At 39.7% G+C, this 20,259-nt stretch overlaps 1 protein-coding gene across 4 annotated transcripts in view; it reads right to left on the bottom strand.

The window, feature by feature from the left end:
- The window catches only part of ITGA1 (integrin subunit alpha 1), a 207,195-nt gene that overhangs the window by 65,068 nt on the left and 121,868 nt on the right, over positions 1-20,259 (bottom strand). For all 4 annotated transcript variants that reach the window (XM_086678580.1, XM_025924152.2, XM_086678565.1 and 1 more), the window contains 2 exons: positions 10,320-10,468; positions 7,026-7,176 (listed from right to left, as the gene is read on the bottom strand). In XM_086678580.1, the coding sequence (XP_086534706.1) occupies positions 7,026-7,176; positions 10,320-10,468 (300 nt within the window). The remainder of the gene's footprint in view (positions 1-7,025; positions 7,177-10,319; positions 10,469-20,259) is intronic.

The following is a 20,259-nucleotide window of genomic DNA, read 5'->3' as shown; positions in this document are numbered from 1 at the left end:
ATACTGTATGATTTCATTTACATAAATAGAACAGGCAACTTAAGTGATGGTGATATAAGTCACAACATGGTTACTATAGAAGTGGGTATTAAACATGATAGGAAGTATAGGGAACTCTCTAAGGGTGATGGAAATGTTACATATCTTGATCGAGGTGTCAGTTACATGGGTGTATGTGACTATCTAAAGTCATCAAATTGTTCACTTTGTACATAATTTTCACATTGAAATCTTGTATTTCACTGTATGTAATTATTACTTTTAAAAAAACCAAATGAACTATAATGACATGAAATAATATGGATTAATTAATTAATTTAATTAATTAATTTTGAGAGTCAGAGTGCAAGCGGGGGAGGGTCAGACAGAGAGGAAGAAACAGAATCTGAAGCAGGCTTCAAGCTCTGAGCTGTCAGCCCAGAGCCCAACGTAGGGCCTGAATCCATGAACCGTGAGATCATGATCTGAGCTGAAGTCAGATTATTAACTGAATGAGCCACCCAGGAGCCCCTTTTTTATTTTAGAGAGAAAGAGAGAATGGAGAGGCGCAGAGGGAGAGAGAGAGAGAGAGAGAGAGAGAGAGAGAGAGAGAGAGAGAGAAAGAGAGAGAGAAAGAGAGTGAGAGAGCGAGAATGTCAAGCAGGTCCATGCCCCAACTCAGGACTCCATCCCACGGAACTGGGATCATGATTTGAGCCAAAATCAAGAGTCAGACACTCAACCGACTGAGCCACTCAGGCACCTCAATCTGGATGAATCTTAACAACATTAAATTTTAAAAGTTTCAAAATACTATATGCAGCATGACACCTTTTTATAGAGTTAAAAAAAGGAACACTTCTAGATATGTATAGATACCAAAAGATTAGAAAAGGAGAGAAATAGATGAGCATAGATTTGGGCCTATGGTTACCAGGTGGAGGGCACCCAGGTGGTGAATGTGGTCAGGTCCATAGATGTTTATAGTGCATACTTACAATAAGTATGCAGGAACAATAATAAACACAAAAACCCAAAAAGTGGCCCATGCTTCCACAAATGATGAGGTTTCCTGAACAAAGGATCATGATTAATTCAATTCTATGCTAGTGGAATCTAAAAAATGAAGATAAGATTCTGAGCTCTGTACTATTGCTTGATTTTTAGAATATCCTGCTCCTTGGGGACCAGAAGTAACGATGAAGATACCAGAATTTTCTAACTTCACATTAGATTTTTAAATCATAGACATAGATTTGTCTGGTATCATTAAACTGAGCCCATGGTGCCTTCAAAGTTCTGTTGGAAAACAGATATGCAATAGTCCCCAAGCACAGTTCAGCGTTGCATACTGGGCAGATCGTAGACACGTGGGTGGGCAGGCACAGGTGGAGATGTCAGTCTCGGTCTCCACTGGGTCTTCTGGCCACAGACCCCTGGCCCTCTCCTCTGAACACCCGGCTGCCCAAACTCTCCTTTGGCTGCCTGTTCCAGGCATCTGCGTGTATTTTTTTTTTTAATGTGAGATTCAAAATGGTAGATTTAAAAACTGGCATTTTGGGGGCACCTGGGTGGCTCAGTCGGTTAAGCGTCGACTTTGGCTCAGGTCATGATCTCACAGTCTGTGAGTTCGAGCCCTGCATGGGGCTCTGTGCTGACAGCTCAGAGCCTGGAGCCTGCTTCTGATTCTGTGTCTCCTTCTCTCTGCCCCTCCTCCACTCATGCTCTCTCTCTCTCTCTCTGTCAAAAATAAATAAACTTAAAAAAACTGATATTTTTATTAAGAAGGGTACAGCTTTTCACTTGTAGTTAGAAAAGAGCTAAAATTACTGTTTTTAAGTGTTGCTATTTATGATCTACAGCATACTTGTTTATTAGCATCATAAAACGAATGAGGGTTTAGATTAGTAAATGAATCATTAAAATGTTAACGGTAGGAATGCAGTTGTGTGACAGCTAGTCAGACAGGCCATGCAGCAGTTCTAGAGTTTTCCCTCCTAGTGAGAGGCGCTGGGAGATTCATTCTTGACCCCTTCCTCCTGCTTGAGTCACACCCTCGCCCCTTTCCCACAGCATCCCTGGGAAGGGTTCTGAGGAGTTCGCATTTGTACATTGCGGTCTTCATCCACTTCCTTGTTCCTTCCTTAGGCTCTGTGTTCATCTGTAAAATGTGTGGGTGAGGCATAAAGCCCTAATGTCTGTGAAGAACTTTGTGCTGCTTTGAAGACGTGTGCAATTTAGGAATACTAGAGCTGGCTCTAAGGAAATCAGCAGACTAGTTGGGTAGCTTTTTGATTTTTGAACTTAACTCTTTACTACTTGTCAAGATTTCGGTAGGAAGGGCACTAAGAGGAGTTTGCAAAATTGTACCTGAACACAAAAATTCAGTACCTGTCTACTTGGCTGAAAAGCAAATGCAAACAACAGAAATAGTTTAAATCTGTGCTTTTCCCCACTTTAGCTCCTTGATGGGGGAAGAGAATTAGTGGAAATGAATGTTGAGAACTGTCCAGATAGGGAGAGAAAACCCAAGGCCCACTTGCTCTTATTACATTGAAGAAATTCTAAGATGCCTTTCTTAAAGTTGAGTATTTCCCCACAGCTAGATGGGCATGCCCCAGAGAAAGCATGGCAAAGGCAGAGAGTGTCCAGCCTCCAGAGTGTCCATCATAACCGTGTGTCAGTTTCAGGATCACTGGAGTTTGGCTCAACACCTCACTCTACACCTGCTATTCTTCTCTGGACACACTATTGGGTTTCTTCTTTGTCAGCAGTTTTGCTACACATGTATTTCTTTTAGATTCATACAAATCCTACATCACATGAAGAACCCTGAGTCCCCAATGTTTTACCTAATTTATACTATAAGTCATATGACACCCTTGGCAGAAAAGTCACCATCTTTCCTCCTTAATTCCTATTGAACATATTGTAGATTCACTTTTGCATTGACGTGTTCACTTCCATTTCACTTATAAAGTGATACAGTTGAAAATACATATAAAAATTATAAAGACATTTGGACCATGCATGGTTCGAGGTTTGACCTTGCATGGTCGAGGTTCATAGTTGTAATGTAAATGTCAGACATTTAGTGCTCTATGTGACAGAGACAACTGGATAAAGTTCAGTGAGGAAAATGCCCAACTGACATACTTAAAGAATAAAAATAAAACAGATTCAACATGAGAATATATATTTAGAAGAAAGTGTAAAACAAAAAAATTCCCAGGAATTATTGTGACTTGCATCCAGTTTGAACTATTTGTATTACAGAATAAAAATAAAAATAGAAATGTGTTTTGATCCTTCACCCAAGGATCTGGTAGCTTGTAGAAACATTATTTTCTATGAATGAGAAGAAATACAAAATAACACTTATAAATTACTTCTGTTTCACTTTATACAAATATGTCAAGCCCAGGTATTTGGTATTCTGCTAATATTTACCTGAAGTAGACATCCAGAATTGAACCTCCCTTGAGGCAGATGTGTCAAATGTAAAGTGTACAATTCATTTACATGTACTGTAGTGCCTTTTGTGTGCAAATGAATGGAATGCTAAGATACTTTCTAACTTCTCTGATTTTCATTTGAATGCTGTAGATAATACACATTTCACAGCCATTATAATCCCAGCCATTATCATCCAGGATTAGAATATGAATGTAAAGCAGGTTCCTGCTAGCAGTGTCTAATAGCCACAAGTGACAGAATACAAACCTTGGAACAGAATACTTACACCAGCTCAGGACCCTCACCAAATCTAAGAGTTTAATGGGACATGTTTGCTGTTTTATCATAGAGTGCTTAAATTTTCTTTTTAAAAAAAAATTTTTAATGTTTATTTATTTTTGAGAGAGAGAGAGTGCATGTAGGGGAGGGGCAGAGAGAGAGGGAGACACAGAATTCGAAGCAGGGTCCAGGCTCTGAGCTGTCAGCACAGAGCCTGATGCGGGGCTCGAACTCATGAACTGGGAGATCACGACCTGAGCTGAAGTTGGTTGCTTAACTGACTGAGTCACCCAGGCGCCCCTAGAGTGCTTAAATTTTCAATGGTCAATTATTTTGGGGTCATTGTCTCCCATAAAACATGTCTGTGGTGTTCAAGATCAAATGGAGGGTAAAAAAAATGGACTAGGAGAAACAGTCCAGGTGACAACAGTGGCAGACCCTCAACTATATTTGATCATGTGAAGCATGAATGCAGCTGTAGAAATGCCCAAGAATGCACAAGAAGAGGCAGTAAAATAACTGTCTTATTTCCTAGTTCAGCACAAACTAAAAAATACAAGGTTCACTGGGGACAAGAAATATGAATTGGGAAAATAACAATTCTTGAAGTGAAATTTTCTCATACATTATTTATAACATTTTGAAGAGCAATTTGATAATAATTCATTGATTAAAACAGGAAAGGAACTCATGATTTTATTATTCTCCTGGAAGATTAATGCAATTATGGGTAATATCTTATTCTCACTTACTGTAAATAAAAGAGATTTTGTGAAAACCAATTTAGGCTAAGCAGTTAGAGTTCTGAGATGTTTGTTTCCTGCCTTAATTAAAAAAAAAAACAATATATATTAAGAAGACTCCTTAAAGGGCACATGCTATTGAATCAAGAGTGAACGATTAGAAAGGAAGGCGGGACACAGTCGTTAGTTAAGGTTCAGAAGCTGAGAATAGGGTTGACAGTGCATGGGGGAGTCTCTGAAGGCTTCTGTGCAAGAGGGCAACACAGTTTATCTATAAAATTCCTTCTAGTTCTAAAGCACTATAATTTTATTACTTCATGGTTGTAAACTGCTTGAGTTAAAGATCCTTAAGAAAAATAATATTTATTGGTTGCCTAGCCTGCCATTGTGCTAGATGGTTTCACAGTCATTATCTCACTGGTTCTTTATCTGAAAGAGAGAGAAACAATATTACCCTACTTTATAGATAAAGAAGCTGAAGCTCAGAGTATTAAGTGACTTATTCACTCTCACAAAGGCAGAATTTGAACAAAGGTCTTTCTGGCTCCAAAATATACTGTCCTCTATCCCTCCCCCCCCCCCCCCCCACCTTTCTTAGACTTACTTCTGGAAAATGTCCATGGGTCCTTTGTTGCTTAAAGTTATCACATTATGGGACATGCTTAGCATTTCTGTCCTGGGTCCTTTTGCTCTGGTACAAAAAGCAGGAGGTGGAGAGAACAATGGTGCTCTTTGGAAGTTAGAGGAAGTGAGTGAAAACAGGTTAGGATAGTCCTGTAGCACCTTCCAGAGACCCAAGGCAGAAGAAAGAAAGATTGGGGCATGGGGAAGAACAGCCCAGGGCAGTGTGGTTCATGTGGTCAGTCAAGGGGGATGTGGAGACCTGGCCATGTGACCTACAGTCATGGGGACTGCTATCCCTTGGTTTTCTCATTCATAAAATGGGGAAAATAAAGGTTGCCCTCCTCTCTTTGGAGTGCCATGAAGGGCAAAGAAAGGTATCTAGGACACAGAAAAAAAAAAAAAAAAAAAAACTCTGTAGATTATAGAGTGCTATATGAGTGACAATTTAAATTATTTTCCATGTTTGAAATGTAGAAGTTTTATTTCTCTTTTTCTGAATGTCCCTCTCCATGGGGTCGCACCATGAAAATTGAGTTATCTTAGTTCATGGAACTATTAGAAGTTGATTTAGAAAAAATCACTAATAAGAGCTATAAAGCACTCTGACTCTCTCTCTCTCTCTCCCTCTCCCCTTTTTGTTTTTTATATTTGAAAGACACTTCTTATTAATAATGGATTGCTGTTGTATTAATCCAGATTTGCTCACAAAGAGCTAAAGTACTTTATATGTAATATCTTCTACATCATCAAGAGCAGGCTAGGCTTTTCCTTGGAACTAAAGGAAATTTCTTCTTCTGTAATCCTTTTTCTCTTCTTGCCCAGCTTAAATGCAATTATGGGAAAACATTTTATAGCTGCTGGCTGCTTCACTTTGGCTGCACAGTGAGGGGTTATGAAATGGGATGAAATGGCTCTGCACAGAGTGCATAAGTAATAAGTCAGTCTCCTGATCCCTCCTCATTCCACCAGTAATGCCAAGAAAGTGGCTTGTGCAGAGGAATAACTGTAACTACAAAACCACATAAGAAAGTCTTGCTGGGACGCCTGGGTGGCTCAGTTGGTTAAGTGGCCGACTTTGGCTCAGGTCATGATCTCATGGTCTGTGAGTTCAAGCCCTGCGTTGGGCTCTGTGCTGACAGCTCAGAGCCTGGAGCCTGCTTTGGATTCTGTGTCTCCCACTTTCTCTGCCCCTCCCCTGCTCATGTTCTGTCTCTCTCTGTCTCTCAAAAATAAGTAAATGTGAAAAAAAAAAAAGAAAGTCTTGCCATCACAGGGACTCTTCTTCTAAGTCCTGGTGTAGACTGTCCAGAGTAGACAAAAAATTAGGTGACCTTTTGCTTCTTTCCTGTAACTCATCGAGTTGTAGGTGTGGAAATACCATTGTTCACTTTTAGCAGATTATTAGGAGCTTTGTCCTGATTTTCCACCTTCCCAAATCGTGGGAAGAATTATTAATTAGCAGGCACTGTATTTCTTACCTAGCACATCTTCAGTTCCCTCCTTTCCTACCTCCCTTCCTTTTTCCTTCCACCCTTCCATCTCCTCCTTCCCTTCCTCTTTCCTGCCCTTCCTCAGTTCATCTCTCCATCCGCCCCGCCCCCCCCCCCCCCCCACAGTTCCTCTTCCTACCTTCTTCTCCTTTTCTTCTCTTCTTTTTCCTTCCCTATTTCTGTCTCTTTCTTTCTCTTGCCCTCTCTTCCTGGGGACACAAAGGGAGCAAAAACCCTATCTTGCCTCCACAGAGTTTACTTTCAAGTGGAGAACTTTTCCTTTCTCAACCTTGTCTGTGTCACTTTCATAACATAACCATGATATATACATACACACACACACACACACACACACACACCACACACACACACACACACACACACACACACACACATACACACCCCTCTTGTCTTCACAACAGAATATGAAAGCCATTTCTAGCCCTGTACTTACAGCTATGGAAAATCGCTGAATGTTTTCATCCTCACAGTCTTGGATGACCTTATTCAGTCGATGGTTATCATGGGACTCCCCATCAGTCACAATCACCATAACTTTTTTAACTCCCCTTCGGGCACCCCGGGCTTCAGTGAAAGCCTCCTTCCTGAAGAAATCCAAGAGAAAAGAGAAGCAAATAAAACACCACCCCAAGGTTAGGCAAAGTGATAAACAAAAGAAAAACAGTGACAACTGTAGCTAGACTAGTGCTGTCCTTCCAAGATCAACACTGACACCCATTGTTCAAGCTGGGAGGCATGATGATCATTATTTGTAATAGTTTTGGATTTATTCCAGATGATGGAGAGGTCACCATTTTGCTGATCATCACATATCCCATATACAAAGGGCAGCAGTATTTCATTCTTTGGAAACTTGTCAGGGAAGGTGTCAATGTCTAGATCTGTCACATCAGATCTAGAGAAGGTCAGATCTCAAATACTGTCTCAGCCACTCCTTTCTCTATAAACACTCCTCTTTTCTTCTGCTTTTGGCAGAAACTTTTGCTCTGTCCTCACTTCCCCCACATCTACTCTGACATTTATAGAACAGTATGGAAATCCTCTGAGCTGAGGAGGGGAGCTGGGGGAAAACAGGAGTATGGGGGAAAATCAGACATGGTCATAAAAGACTGCAGACAGTTGTGGTCTGACTCAGTGATAAAGCAGGGCTATGGAGGACAAAAGGGGCTGGAGTAGCTATGAAAAATTTGGTCTGAACTAGGTTTTAGGACACAGGCTGCTGGGGATGGGGTGGGAGAAGGTGGCACGGAGAGAAAGGGAAATGCTATGCCCTAACTGCAAAGAAAGGAGTTTTTATTTAATTCAAAAAGCATTTATGGAAAGAGCTGAAAGAGAAGGGAACTTAAATTCTTGTTTGTTTTGTGCTTCTTCACAGGCACATGCGCGCGCACACACACACACACACACACACACACACACACACACACACAGAGGCACACTTTCCCTGTATTATTTTCTTTTACTCAACTCACTTCCCTCTCTTGAGTCAAGTAAGTTTATTTGGAATGAAACAATGAAAGGGTTTCATATAATATTTTTTTTGATTTTGGTATAAAATGCAGCAATTGTTGTACTGAATGCTCCTTTTAAATATTTTAGTTTGGTCGTGAGGGCAAATACCTGCAGTTTGGAATATGCCAAAAAACATTTCTCTTAAACCAACCTTCCAAATGGTTTGCACAATACACATTAGTTGTACCTTAGGTACACAGTAAATGCACAATAGTAGGTATCTTGTGAGCAGGAGAGAAAATCCCAGTGATGTGGGCAAAGGGATTTTTATCTGTGATTATTTCTCTTTAAAAAGACTGAAGGCAAATATGAGAAGATATTAACAACTGTTGATTTGTTTGGTGAGTACATAGGATTTTGTTGTTTGCTTTCTTTTACATTTTTGATTTTTCTTAAAAATTTCAAAATAAAGGAGAAGCTATTAAAAAAAACAACAACTGATCACTAAGGAACTGCATATTTCTGCCCTCTACACTAAACAGGTAAATGTCCAACTTCTTTATATGTACAAAGGTGAAAACAGATGTTAAAGACTAGTCTTTAGATGAAGTTCAGACATGGATATCACATATGATTCAACCCTTTTTGTGGTCTTAATTCTCTAGAGGATCACCAAAACTTCCTACTTCTTACAAAGATACAGGTCATTACTGAATGAACCTCAGCTGATGGAGATAATTAAAAGACATTTCTTAAAGAAAATCTGCTAGATCTAAACAAGAGTTGGTTTTATATAATGTAAAACTAGCCACTGGCAGAACTCTTGAGTAGACTCTTTCTGTTTCAAATATCCTCAGCAAATTGCCCTTGACCCCCAAATACTGCCATCCAATGAAAATAGAAGTAAAGGATTCTAAAAAATTAAAAATATTGTTTGCAATTGGCCCTGCTAGAAAGGAATAAACAGCAATTAAAAATATGCTTCAATGTGAAAAAAGAATGTACAAGGATACTGAGTAATACCGCTATGGAGTTTTATTTATATACAAAACTCATTAAACTGTGTGCCCTACAGTTAGACCCTTTGTGAAACATGTAGGCAAAAACCATATAGGGTTATGGTATTTAGAGTGGTATTTACGCAGGAGCAAAGCAGCCAGAATATTTCTTCAGTTAGTTTTCAAAGATGAATATTCATTCTTAAGTGGTTGCCTTTAGAAAATACACAGCTCCCTACAGACTCAGAGCTTTCAAAGAACACTTTGATTTACTTTGAATGTGCAGTCACATTTAGTCAATTATTTAAGAAGGTGCATTCAGCACACCTCAACATGTGCACTCTCTGTGCATGCAAATTGGTGATCTGAAAGGCAGGTAAATGTAAAATTACCCCATCTGTTTGTGGTTATTTTCTCTTGAGTCCCATATAACTAGAACCACATGCTTCTCTAACACTTAGGGGCCTAATGCTGCACATAAAATCTCAGTTCTTCAGAATATCCATATTAACTATTTTAACCCCCTTAAAATACTGATCTTAGCAGACAAGTGAAGTGAGAGAATGGGTAATTATTTCTTTAAAATCAGATGAGGGTCCAGAAGTTGAAGACACGTAACAGAAGGATCCTTAGTATTAGTCACATTACTTATTAGATCTCCTGTGATTTTGGTATTGTTTAGTTTTTGATCAGAACCTTACTAGCTTAAAGGCAACTCATGAATAAAACAGCAAAAGATGGGAGTTGCATGCAATTGGGAACGATATAGAAAATAAAATGTTCTACATTGTGATCAAAGGACAGTTCTGTTACAGTTCTCTTACTTGAGAGCTTCAATAACCCTAAATTAGGTACTGTAAAATTATGGACATACTAGGATATAAATACATATTGAGTAGAAGTGGATGAATATTAATCCTCTTTTTTAAAAAATGGGGTTCCTAGAAGCTGTAAACAAAGAACAAAGGGCAAATATATTCACTAATATTTTGTCTTAGCACCCAAGAACATGATGCATTAGACTACAGTAGTTTTCATGACTGATTTACCATGACTTAAACCTTTAGAATAACAGGAAAGACAAGAAGGGCAGGGAGACTATGTTGTAGAAAAACTTGATCCTATAACTATTAGCTAACTGGTGGAATCCAGTTTTTTAAAAAGATGACTTTAAATATTGCCAAGATAAATGCTCAATCAACACTCGAAAGGGCTTGATTGTGAACAGTTGGTCATGTGTAGTTTTTTTACCTTGGTCTATTTTTTAATCCACATACCTGGCTGTGTCTATCCCAAGGGCTGTCATAGTCTGGCGGCCACCTCTCTGGATTATTTTATTTGCTGCAACAAGTACCTCTTCTGTTGATGAGTACTTATTGAGGTTGAACTCATGGGTTACATTTTCTCCATACTGTACAATTCCAACCTGAAATACCAAGCCATTGTGAGTTAACCATCTAGCAATATTCCATTTCAATTTTCTTTAGTTTAAACATGTAGATCAGATGTCATACATTTTTGTCTTTTAGATAGTTCAAAAATTCATCAGTATACAAATCCTTCCAACAGAAATAACCACTGCCACTTGTGGATATTCATAGCCCAAGGAACAAGAATGAAAGTGCTGTTGTTAAACTTCTTAAACAATTGGTTTATCTCTGCAATAGTTTCTACTGAATGACTCTGGCAAGCCTTGAGGGGTAGAAGATACAATGCACTGACATGCTCTCTGCCTTCATGGAACTTCTAAATGAGAGAGAGAGAGAGAGAGAGAGAGAGGAAATCAGAGAGAGAGAGAGAGAGAGAATCAGAGAGAGAGGGAGATTCAACACACAACACACAATCATTCCAATGCATGTTCAATTGCAAACTATGGAGAGAGGGCTGAAATGGAAAAGCTGTTTAGCAAGTAAACCTAGGGCCCTACTTCAAAATGGGGGGTTAGGGAAGGCCTCTTCGAAGTGATATTCAAATTGATACTGAAAGGTGCAAGGAGGGTGGAGACCTGTCCTGGATGGAGACAGAGTGAGAGGATGGATCCACACAAGGGCAAATGGTATGTGAAGAAGCTGAGATGAGAAAAAAGTAGGGATGTCCTGAGAACAGAAAGAAAGTCAGTAAGCCTGGACTAGGCTGTGAGGGGAAGTGAAACCAGATGAGGCTGGATGAGTGGTAAGTGGGGCATGTATCTGGGGAGGGCACACATGTGCTTCAGGCTTTATCTAGCTCAGGCATAGCTTCCATTTCTCTCACACCAGCCCTTCTCCCCACCACCCCTTTTCTTGTTCAGTCTTCCCTTCTTTCTACCTTCCTCCTTTCGTTCCCTCCTTTGCACAGATAGGATAACGTGGGCAGCTAACTGCAGAGCCATCATGGAGCAAAATGATACATAGGGTAAAGTGACACCAGATTGGATTTCCCTTGCTCTGTATTCCTCCCCTCTGCCTTACAGATGCCCATTTTTCTTATCCTTTTTCTATACCTTCTTTTAAATATTGATGTGAACCAATAGATCAATCTACATCAAGAATTGTGAGTGAAGATAACTTTTTGTTTAATTTCCCACCCCAAAATGAGAAATTCAGAAATTCTATACCCAAATGAATGTCTTTTTAATGTAGAAATTCTGGGCACTTCATTTCTTGGGTCCTGGGGAAGCATTTTGAGACAAGGCTGCCTTCTTGCTAAGGCAATTGCCTAGTTTGCTCAGTGGTAAAGTTGCCTCTAGTGCTTTTTTCATACCCATCTTATTTCCAATTCTGATCTTACTTCCAAGTGGCATGAAGGTTCAGCATCTACCTTCCAGCCTCCCTTGAGGATGTTACAGTTGTCAGAAATCTTCAATTACATGTCTGACTCATAGATACATTTCCACAGCTGGGTCTTCTTTGAAACCAGAAGCATATTCTGGCATTTGCAGAAACCAACAAGACTACCTTCTAATTTAAAATAATCTTTATTGGGGCGCCTGGGTGGCGCAGTCGGTTAAGCGTCCGACTTCAGCCAGGTCACGATCTCGCGCTCCGTGAGTTCGAGCCCCGTGTCGGGCTCTGGGCTGATGGCTCAGAGCCTGGAGCCTGTTTCCCATTCTGTGTCTCCCTCTCTCTCTGCCCCTCCCCCGTTCATGTCCTGTCTCTCTCTGTCCCAAAAATAAATAAACGTTGAAAAAAATTAAAAAAAAATAAAATAAAATAATCTTTATCATCTTTGAGCCACCTTCTAGAGTACACTAGACGTCTTAAAGCAATTACACCATTATGCTTAAATAAGAATAGTATCCTATATTTTTAATGCCTTTTGAAAAGCTTTCCCCTAATTTATTCAGATTATAATAACATTAATTGGTATCACATTTTATAAATGAGAAATTTAAGTTTAAAATATTCCTCACAGTGAAAGGGCAGAAAAGAGTCTAGTCTAAGATGTGAATCTTTTATCCCAGGGCTTTTTCCATCAGTCTACTTCCTCTCTACAGAAATACACCTCCCTGAACTCCCTGCATTCTGTGTCGCCTCATCCTACTAGTTTCTGCTAAATGCTGCTGCCATTGATGAATTGTTACTTGATGAATTCAATGAGCTATCTAGCTAATTGAGATCTACTGGAGAATATAACACAAGTAAAGCAAACAAACAAGCATCATATTTTAAAAATAGAAACAGAACATATTAATCATTCCTTAGAGTTGTTTAGTTGGGTATAGGATAAATAAGAAAAAGACAGCATACGTAAGTGTAAGATAAGGTATATAATAAGCTGACTGAACATGCAATCCCTCAATCTATGTCCAGGATATCCCTGCTCTTCTATGAATATATCTTTCACTGAATATCTGTCACCATCAGTCCCAAAGCCGTGTGCTCTTATAATTGGAATAAAGATGACCAAAAGTCCTTTTGGAAATATAAGCAGGCTACAACCAACTAATTATGCTAAATAAATAAATAAATAAATAAATGGATGAGGATACACTCAAAATCCAATTCAGGTTATTTCCTTGAATCATAATTAAGTGTTATGGATAGTTATCTATTACTCTCAACACAGATTTAAAATTATTCTCCCAATGACCCTCATAGGTTTTAATTAGTAATCTAGGGAGACACTGTATAATTATTAAGGGAAACCATGAAGGTTCAACATTGTCTTTGTGTATAGAAATGTTCAGTATAAATAAAAGTAAAATGATTTTGCAACTTAGATAAACATTATGCTTATTTTTTGGTACCAATGTGAATAAATGCTGCTGTGGAAGTTAATTGCTCATCTATTCAGGACATCTTACAGAGTTTCTTTGTTTTTCTTTCCCTTTGTTTTTGTTTGATCAGGCAGGAGGCTAAAGAACTTTGAAAACTGTCATTCCTGTCATTATTCTTGGACATTTTACTACTTGAGTGAATCTACTGAACACTGTAGTCTCTCATTTGGATAAAATCTTGAACAATCTAGTCTTATTTCTTTGACTTCCTCATCTTTAGTAATCTTTTCCTCTACATCACCTATGTCATCCACTCTCAAGGTCTTATCCTTGACCTTATCAACTGGAAAAACTGCAGCACCTCAATCTCAATTTCAAGTGTTTTACCATTAACTTGAGCTCATTTATGTCTGTCACCAATTCCTTCACCATATCAAGACTTGCAATTAATTCAGAGATCCTACTTTTTTTTTGTCCCTAGCTTAGATTCCATGGTCCATCACCACAATCATTTACTTGCAAACTTTAACTCCTTTAACCTTTTTTCCCCTCCATTAACTCACATGGCTAACCTCCAACTCTGGTTAAATCCAAATATCTCCTTTACTTCTGTGCTTCTGTGACTTCAATTGTTTCTACACAAAAATCACACAAATTGTAGACTGGTCTCACTTTAAAGTTATGGCCATGAATCTCAAATGTGGTTGCACATAACACTGCTCGACAGTCCTACTCCTTTGTACTAATGAGCGTATTTTGCTCCCATTTATTGAGTGCAATCAAATTCTGGTCATAAACTGTTAACTCTTCAGGAAAAAGACAGTATCACATTGATACATGGGGAGGAGTTCACACGAGAAGAGGAAGAATTTATGCCAATTAAACAAGGCTGCTTTGTGCCATAATATCTGACATTTCAAAATACTTTACATATTTTATAAAACCTACTATGGACTATTGGATTATCTGGACACCAGGAACAGCAGAAAAATTTTAGCCTCTTGGTAAGTCAGAAATCAGTGCTTTATACCTTCTCTCTCTCTCTCTCTCTCTCTCTCTCTCTCTCTCACTGTCTTTCTCTACCTACTTAACATATATCTCACTTCTATAAGTTTATTCTTTAGATAACTTGTAACTGTCAGTTGCCTCACCCTTTCTTTATACTTTGCTTCTAACACTCCACATGAGTCTCTTCAGATGACCGTCTGCCCTTGGATTGCTAGATCTGCTTTGTTCCAAAGGTTCAAAGAGCGAGGAGTGCCTGGAAATTTTTTCCTTTATCGCCTTTTGCCAAGCTCCACAGGCAATGCCTGAGTACAGACAGTGAAAGACCAGCCCCTTGACTCAGATTAGCTGAAGGCCTTGATTTCACCTGAAATCACACCCTTGGTTCTTCTCAGTTGTTCCTCTGTTTTGCTCCCCCAAATCTCTTACTATTTTCTTTTAAAAGCACTCCCTTAGTAAATCACTGTCACTTGGCTCATTTTCTCAGGGTTTGCTTCTGGGAAACCAGACTTAAGGCAGCTATTATCTGTGTTTCTGCATTTCTTCCTTGGCTCAGGCCAGACCTCACTTCACTCAACCTGGACCGTGGCAATAGTTGGTCTTTCCGCTGTTGGTCTTCCTCCTATTTTCATTCTCCTCAGCTCCATCTCCTCAGCTCTTACATAAATAAATGTAAGGCTAACTGCCTTGAAATTCTGCTTACATAACATCCTTATTCAAAAATCTCCACTAACTCTCCATTGCCTACATCAACGACTTTAAAATACACTCTAAATGGAATTTTTATTCTACTTAAAATAGAAAACAGATAAAACTTGAAGCTGCTCCTTGGAAATACAAGACCTGTAAGGTAGACTTCAGTTTTCTTCCCCTGACCTGCAGTCACTCAACAGCCTTTCTAGTTCTCCCACGTCTTCAGGACTCCCCAGTATGAACCCTGTCCCTACCAAGTGCCTTTCCTCATCCCTCCAACAAAGCTAAGTTCTACCCATTCTGGAAGATCCAGTACAAAGAGTCACTTTCTCTGCAAAACTTTTCCCACCTAGTCGCTAGTCTAGCTTACTGATATTCCCCTTCTCTAACCCCTGAAGCAAACTTGTCTGTTTTGCTCCTGGGAGTACTGTATTCTTCTGAACTTCTTTGTATGCATGCTTTATCTCCCAACCGCATTATATATAGGAGCAAGCAGGGCTAAGGAGCGTGGACTATGTCATAGCTTTTGGTACTCTCTTATCCCATGCTGCTGTTTTGCTTTGCTTATGATTGACCCTCATACATTCTTACTAGATGACTGTAACATTTCACATAAGACTGAGATAGCAGGGAAATAATGATAAGCAGAAAAAGAGAGACATAAAGATGTGTGGGAAATGAGAAGACTGGGGGCAGTGGAATCTCAAATCTCAGGGAAATGACGCTCAGTGTAGGTCTCTGGCTGATAGTGGGCTGCATATTTCCTTACGAATCAGACAGAATAAGGCCTGCTGTGTCTTTTCCAGAAAAGGGTGGCATTCATTGATTTTCATCACAGGAAAATGGTCAAATCACAAAGCAAACACATGGAACACTTTGCTGAGTATTAACAGGACCCAGTTAATAAATCAGTTTTAGTCCCAGCTTAGGGTATAAGTTAAGGCAGGTAACACAGATTTATACTTGACACTATATGCAACAGAATCAAATAAGGATGATAATGAAATAACAAGATAAAAAGTTAGCCAAGTGAGGCATACAGATCTTGAGGAGGCAGGAGGACAGAAGTACAAGTACATTTATTGTCTCACAGTGAAAGGGCTCATGGAGGGAGGAAGATGCAGTCCCCTTAGTAGGTACCCAGGTAAAGAACAGACGGTGGGTTTACAAATGTAGAATAGAGAAAGCAAAGCAGTCTTGAGTGGAGAATATGTCAAAAATTATAAGGAACTGAAATCATTCTAGGAACTGAGAAAAAGAAAAATGGCCAATAATCATCATATTTGACTTGAGGCAGCCAGTTGTGTTGGAATGATACAAAAACCAGAGCGTAGAAGTTAAGTAGAGACTGCTGAGGAGTAATGGAGATGGAAAGACTCTAGGCATGTTTGCTGAATGGAAATAAATAAGCAGGGATGGCAGCTAAAAGAAGCAACCAGCTAGATGTGGGCTTTCTTGAAGAGAAAATGGAAAAAGAGCAGCTTAGGGCATTAGTAAAACAGCATGGGAAGATAGGAACAAAATACTCTTATAAAGAGCAGAACAAGGAGAGCCTGGGTGGCTCAGTCATTTAAGCATCTGACTTGGGCTCAGGTCATGATCTCGTGGCTCCTGAGTTCGAGCCCCACGTCTGAGCCCCGCGTCGGGCACTGTGCTGACAGCTCAGAGCCTGGAGCCTGCTTCAGATTCTGTGTCTCCCTCTTTCTCCCCCTCCCCCGCTTGCGCGCGCACGCGCGCGCGCGTTCTCTCTCTCTCAAAAATAAACATTTAAAAAAAGAGAGTAGAACAAGTACAACAGTCACTTTTCAGAGACAACTGGAAAGGAAGCCTGTACTTCCTAGGGAGACACAGTTTGAACTTCCTGATTAAGTAGAACAAAAGATATAGGTATGCAATTAAATCTAAGACCAAAGAGAACTAAGATTCAGGCTATCACATAAATCAGGCACACAACTGATAGAGGATTCTGTTATACGAACCAGAGGTTTGTAACATTTATTCAAAACCACTTAAGCATGAGATTTACAATCCTTCTTCAGCTAAGCCATGAGCTAATATTCCCTGACCCCTTTTCTAGGGAGTAGTACTAGCACCCTCTGTATGTTACTCGCTATGATTTTTAAAGAATTCCATGGTCAAGTAATCTTGAAAAACAATGGGTAACACAAAGTTAACATGTATCTTTACGGCACGGGGTCCCTTCTCTCTCTCTTTCTCTCTCTCTCTCTCTCTCTCTCTCTCTGTCTCTCTCGGTCTCTCCCTTTATCTCTTTGTCTGCCTCTCTTCTTCCTTCTGCTATTTATATTAAGTAAAAAAAAAATGCCACAAATTTCAAATGCAAAAGGCCAAGGCTTTCTCTTCTGTTCCCAGTTGCTCTACTCTGATTCATAAGCAAATTTTTTTGAAAATGCTCTGAGTCTTTAATATAAAAATATGCATTGTGAATCATGAATTGAAAGACCTGATATATTTTATTCCTATTTAAGGGAATATTTTGGGGGAAGAACATATTTAACACCTCAAGCAACATAATTTAGAAAACATTGCTTTACAACATTGAGCTACCTCCTCGTAAAGATCAAATAATTGTTCTGCCTCATTCACCTTTGTTATATTCATGATACACTATCATTATAGTACTCATCCAAATATAAGATTTTACCTCATTTCTAAGTTGGAAGTATTTTGGGCTCAGGGACAAAGTTACAGTTTTTTTCTTTAATTGCCCATGACACCTAGCTTAATACTTAATCAAGAAGTCACTTCATATATATCTGCTGAGTTACAATGAATTTATTACGTGGATGGTTTTCATTTCTTTTAGGGGGTAGAGAAGAAAGAGGAAGGAAGTGAATGTGAGAAATATAAATGAAATCACTGAAAGGAGGGCCTTCTTATTTTTTTTCATGAAATTCAAGTAACAACAGGGGCGCCTGGGTGGCGCAGTCGGTTAAGCGTCCGACTTCAGCCAGGTCACGATCTCGCGGTCCGTGAGTTCGAGCCCCGCGTCGGGCTCTGGGCTGATGGCTCAGAGCCTGGAGCCTGTTTCCGATTCTGTGTCTGCCTCTCTCTCTGCCCCTCCCCCGTTCATGCTCTGTCTCTCTCTGTCCCAAAAATAAATAATCGTTGAAAAAAAAAAATTAAAAAAAAAAAAAGAAATTCAAGTAACAACAGAATGACAAAGAAGTTTAAGAAAGAGAAGTATGTAAAATAGCTATTAAGTATATTGAGTCAAAGAGTTATGAAGGAGTGGAATTATTTCCTCATTTAGAATTATATTCTAATACCTTGTATTGTTAAGTTAAAGTTATAACAGCAGTTGCTAAATTTTAATTTATTTTAAAAAAATTTTTTTAATGTTTTATTTATTTTTGACAGAGAGACAGAACAAGAGCAGGGGAGGGGCAGAGAGAGAGGGAGACACAGGATCCGAAGCAGGCTCCAGGCTCTGAGCTGTCAGCACAGAGCCTGACACGGGGCTCGGACTCACAGACAGCGAGATCATGACCTAAACCGAAATCGGATGCTCAACCAACTGAGCCACCCAGGCGCCCCTTTAAATTTTAATTTCTAAAGCACAAACTAAGTTTCTGGGCTTTCCATTCAACAATTAACATTATCAACCCAGTGTCTTCTTTAGGGGAATAATGATAGGGTAAAACAATGAAGTGTTCTGTGGGAGATCCCCCATTGCTGAACATGAAAAGAGCTCAGGCTTTGTGTCTGGCCAATTTATATTTCCTTTAACCAAACTCTGGTGCAAAGCCTGCCCCCTACCACATGCTTCTAATGTGATTAAGTTGGAGTAAGAATGCAGTAATAATACAGACTGTAATCCCAGTGAACTGTCAGCATGGGCCATGTCAGCATGGGCCATTCTGAGGCTATGTTAGCCGTTTGTCACTGTGAAGGGAGGCATAAGTGAGACTGGATCGTAAGGAAATGAAATGAGTCCTCAGAAACATAAAGTTGATAGATGATAGATATAGGTCCTAGGAAAATGGTGTCTTAAGCTGCCTTCTTGGATGATGCTGTAATGAAATTGATCCAAGTTCAAAAATGCAAGGATAAGGGAGTACAAGTAAAGTTCTGAGAAGACTGTGGGAGCAATCAGCATGAGAGGTGAATGGGGCTGGGGCGGGAACACCTGCAAAGAAAAGTCTGGAACCTAACGTAAAGGGTGTCTGGGGGAGGTCCCCCACAAAGAATCACTTCTAGCTCAATGACTTCATGAAGTAGACTGAGAGAAAGAGGTCATTACAACAATGATTTTTAACACAAGGAGAAATGAAAAGTCCCAGCAATGAGATTTTTCCAACCCAAATGATCTACCTCCTAAATGCTCAGCAACACATAAAACTCTATACTGTATCCCATAAATAAAAGGATTAAGGCACAATGCTGTCAAAGTGGAATTCACAGTCTTCCAGGAGAGACAGACACAGAAGCAAAAGATAGTGCTACTGAGTGATGAGAGCTGTAAGTGAAGGGTGAGTAGAACTTATGGGGACAGAGGGGAGGGAACTGTTTGTGGGAAGAGGGCTGGAAAGATCATGGAACGTGACAGAGACAGTGACACTGGAACTAAGTCACCTAGCACCTAGGGCTTGGGGTGGAGAAGGGCACTCTGGGGAGGGGCTCCTGTGGACACTGGCGATGTGTTCAGGGAAAGCGAGGGGAGGAGCGGCTGCAGAGCCAGAAGAGAGGCAAGAAGGCACCAGGGAGGCAGGCGGCAGTGGGAATGAGTGGTGCCAGGTGACAGATGCTTTCCAATCCACTGGGGAGCTTGGATATTACTCAGCAGGCAAAGACAGGAGATTTTTACCCAGGGAAATTCTATGACCTGAATTTTACCTTGGAAAGATAGCTCAGGGATGGAGGTAGGGGAGAATGCAGATTGGGTGGCTAGTGACAGAGAAGATTCACCTTATTCACAGTACTGCTGTCAGATACTATAGCCTGATTGACAAGGATTCAACTGCAAGGTGCCTTCAGGCTTCTATTTAGACTTCAAAACAACGAATAAGGCTTCAGGGGAAATGGCCATAAAACGTGCAGTAAAAAGAAAGATAAATAATATTCCTAAAATTTAATTAATCTCTCTCTTTCATTTTGCCTGGTTTAATGCTATGCTGTGCTTTTGATAGCAACAATCTAGACATTGTTCCATTAGTATATTTCACTTTTATATCAAGCCTCACAATTTACTGGTTTTATTTAGGGTAATGCACTCATATTTGGCATATTTATATCATTCTCATTTATTATTAAAAGCAGTGTTATGTTTAGGTATTGAGGATCGATAAGACCTCCACAATGTT

The sequence above is a fragment of the Puma concolor genome, chromosome A1 (genome assembly GCF_028749965.1).
Source record: "Puma concolor isolate L17-30 chromosome A1, mPumCon1.1.hap2, whole genome shotgun sequence".
In the NCBI taxonomy this organism is placed as follows: domain Eukaryota; kingdom Metazoa; phylum Chordata; class Mammalia; order Carnivora; family Felidae; genus Puma; species Puma concolor.
This window is presented reverse-complemented; position numbering and strand designations above follow the sequence as displayed.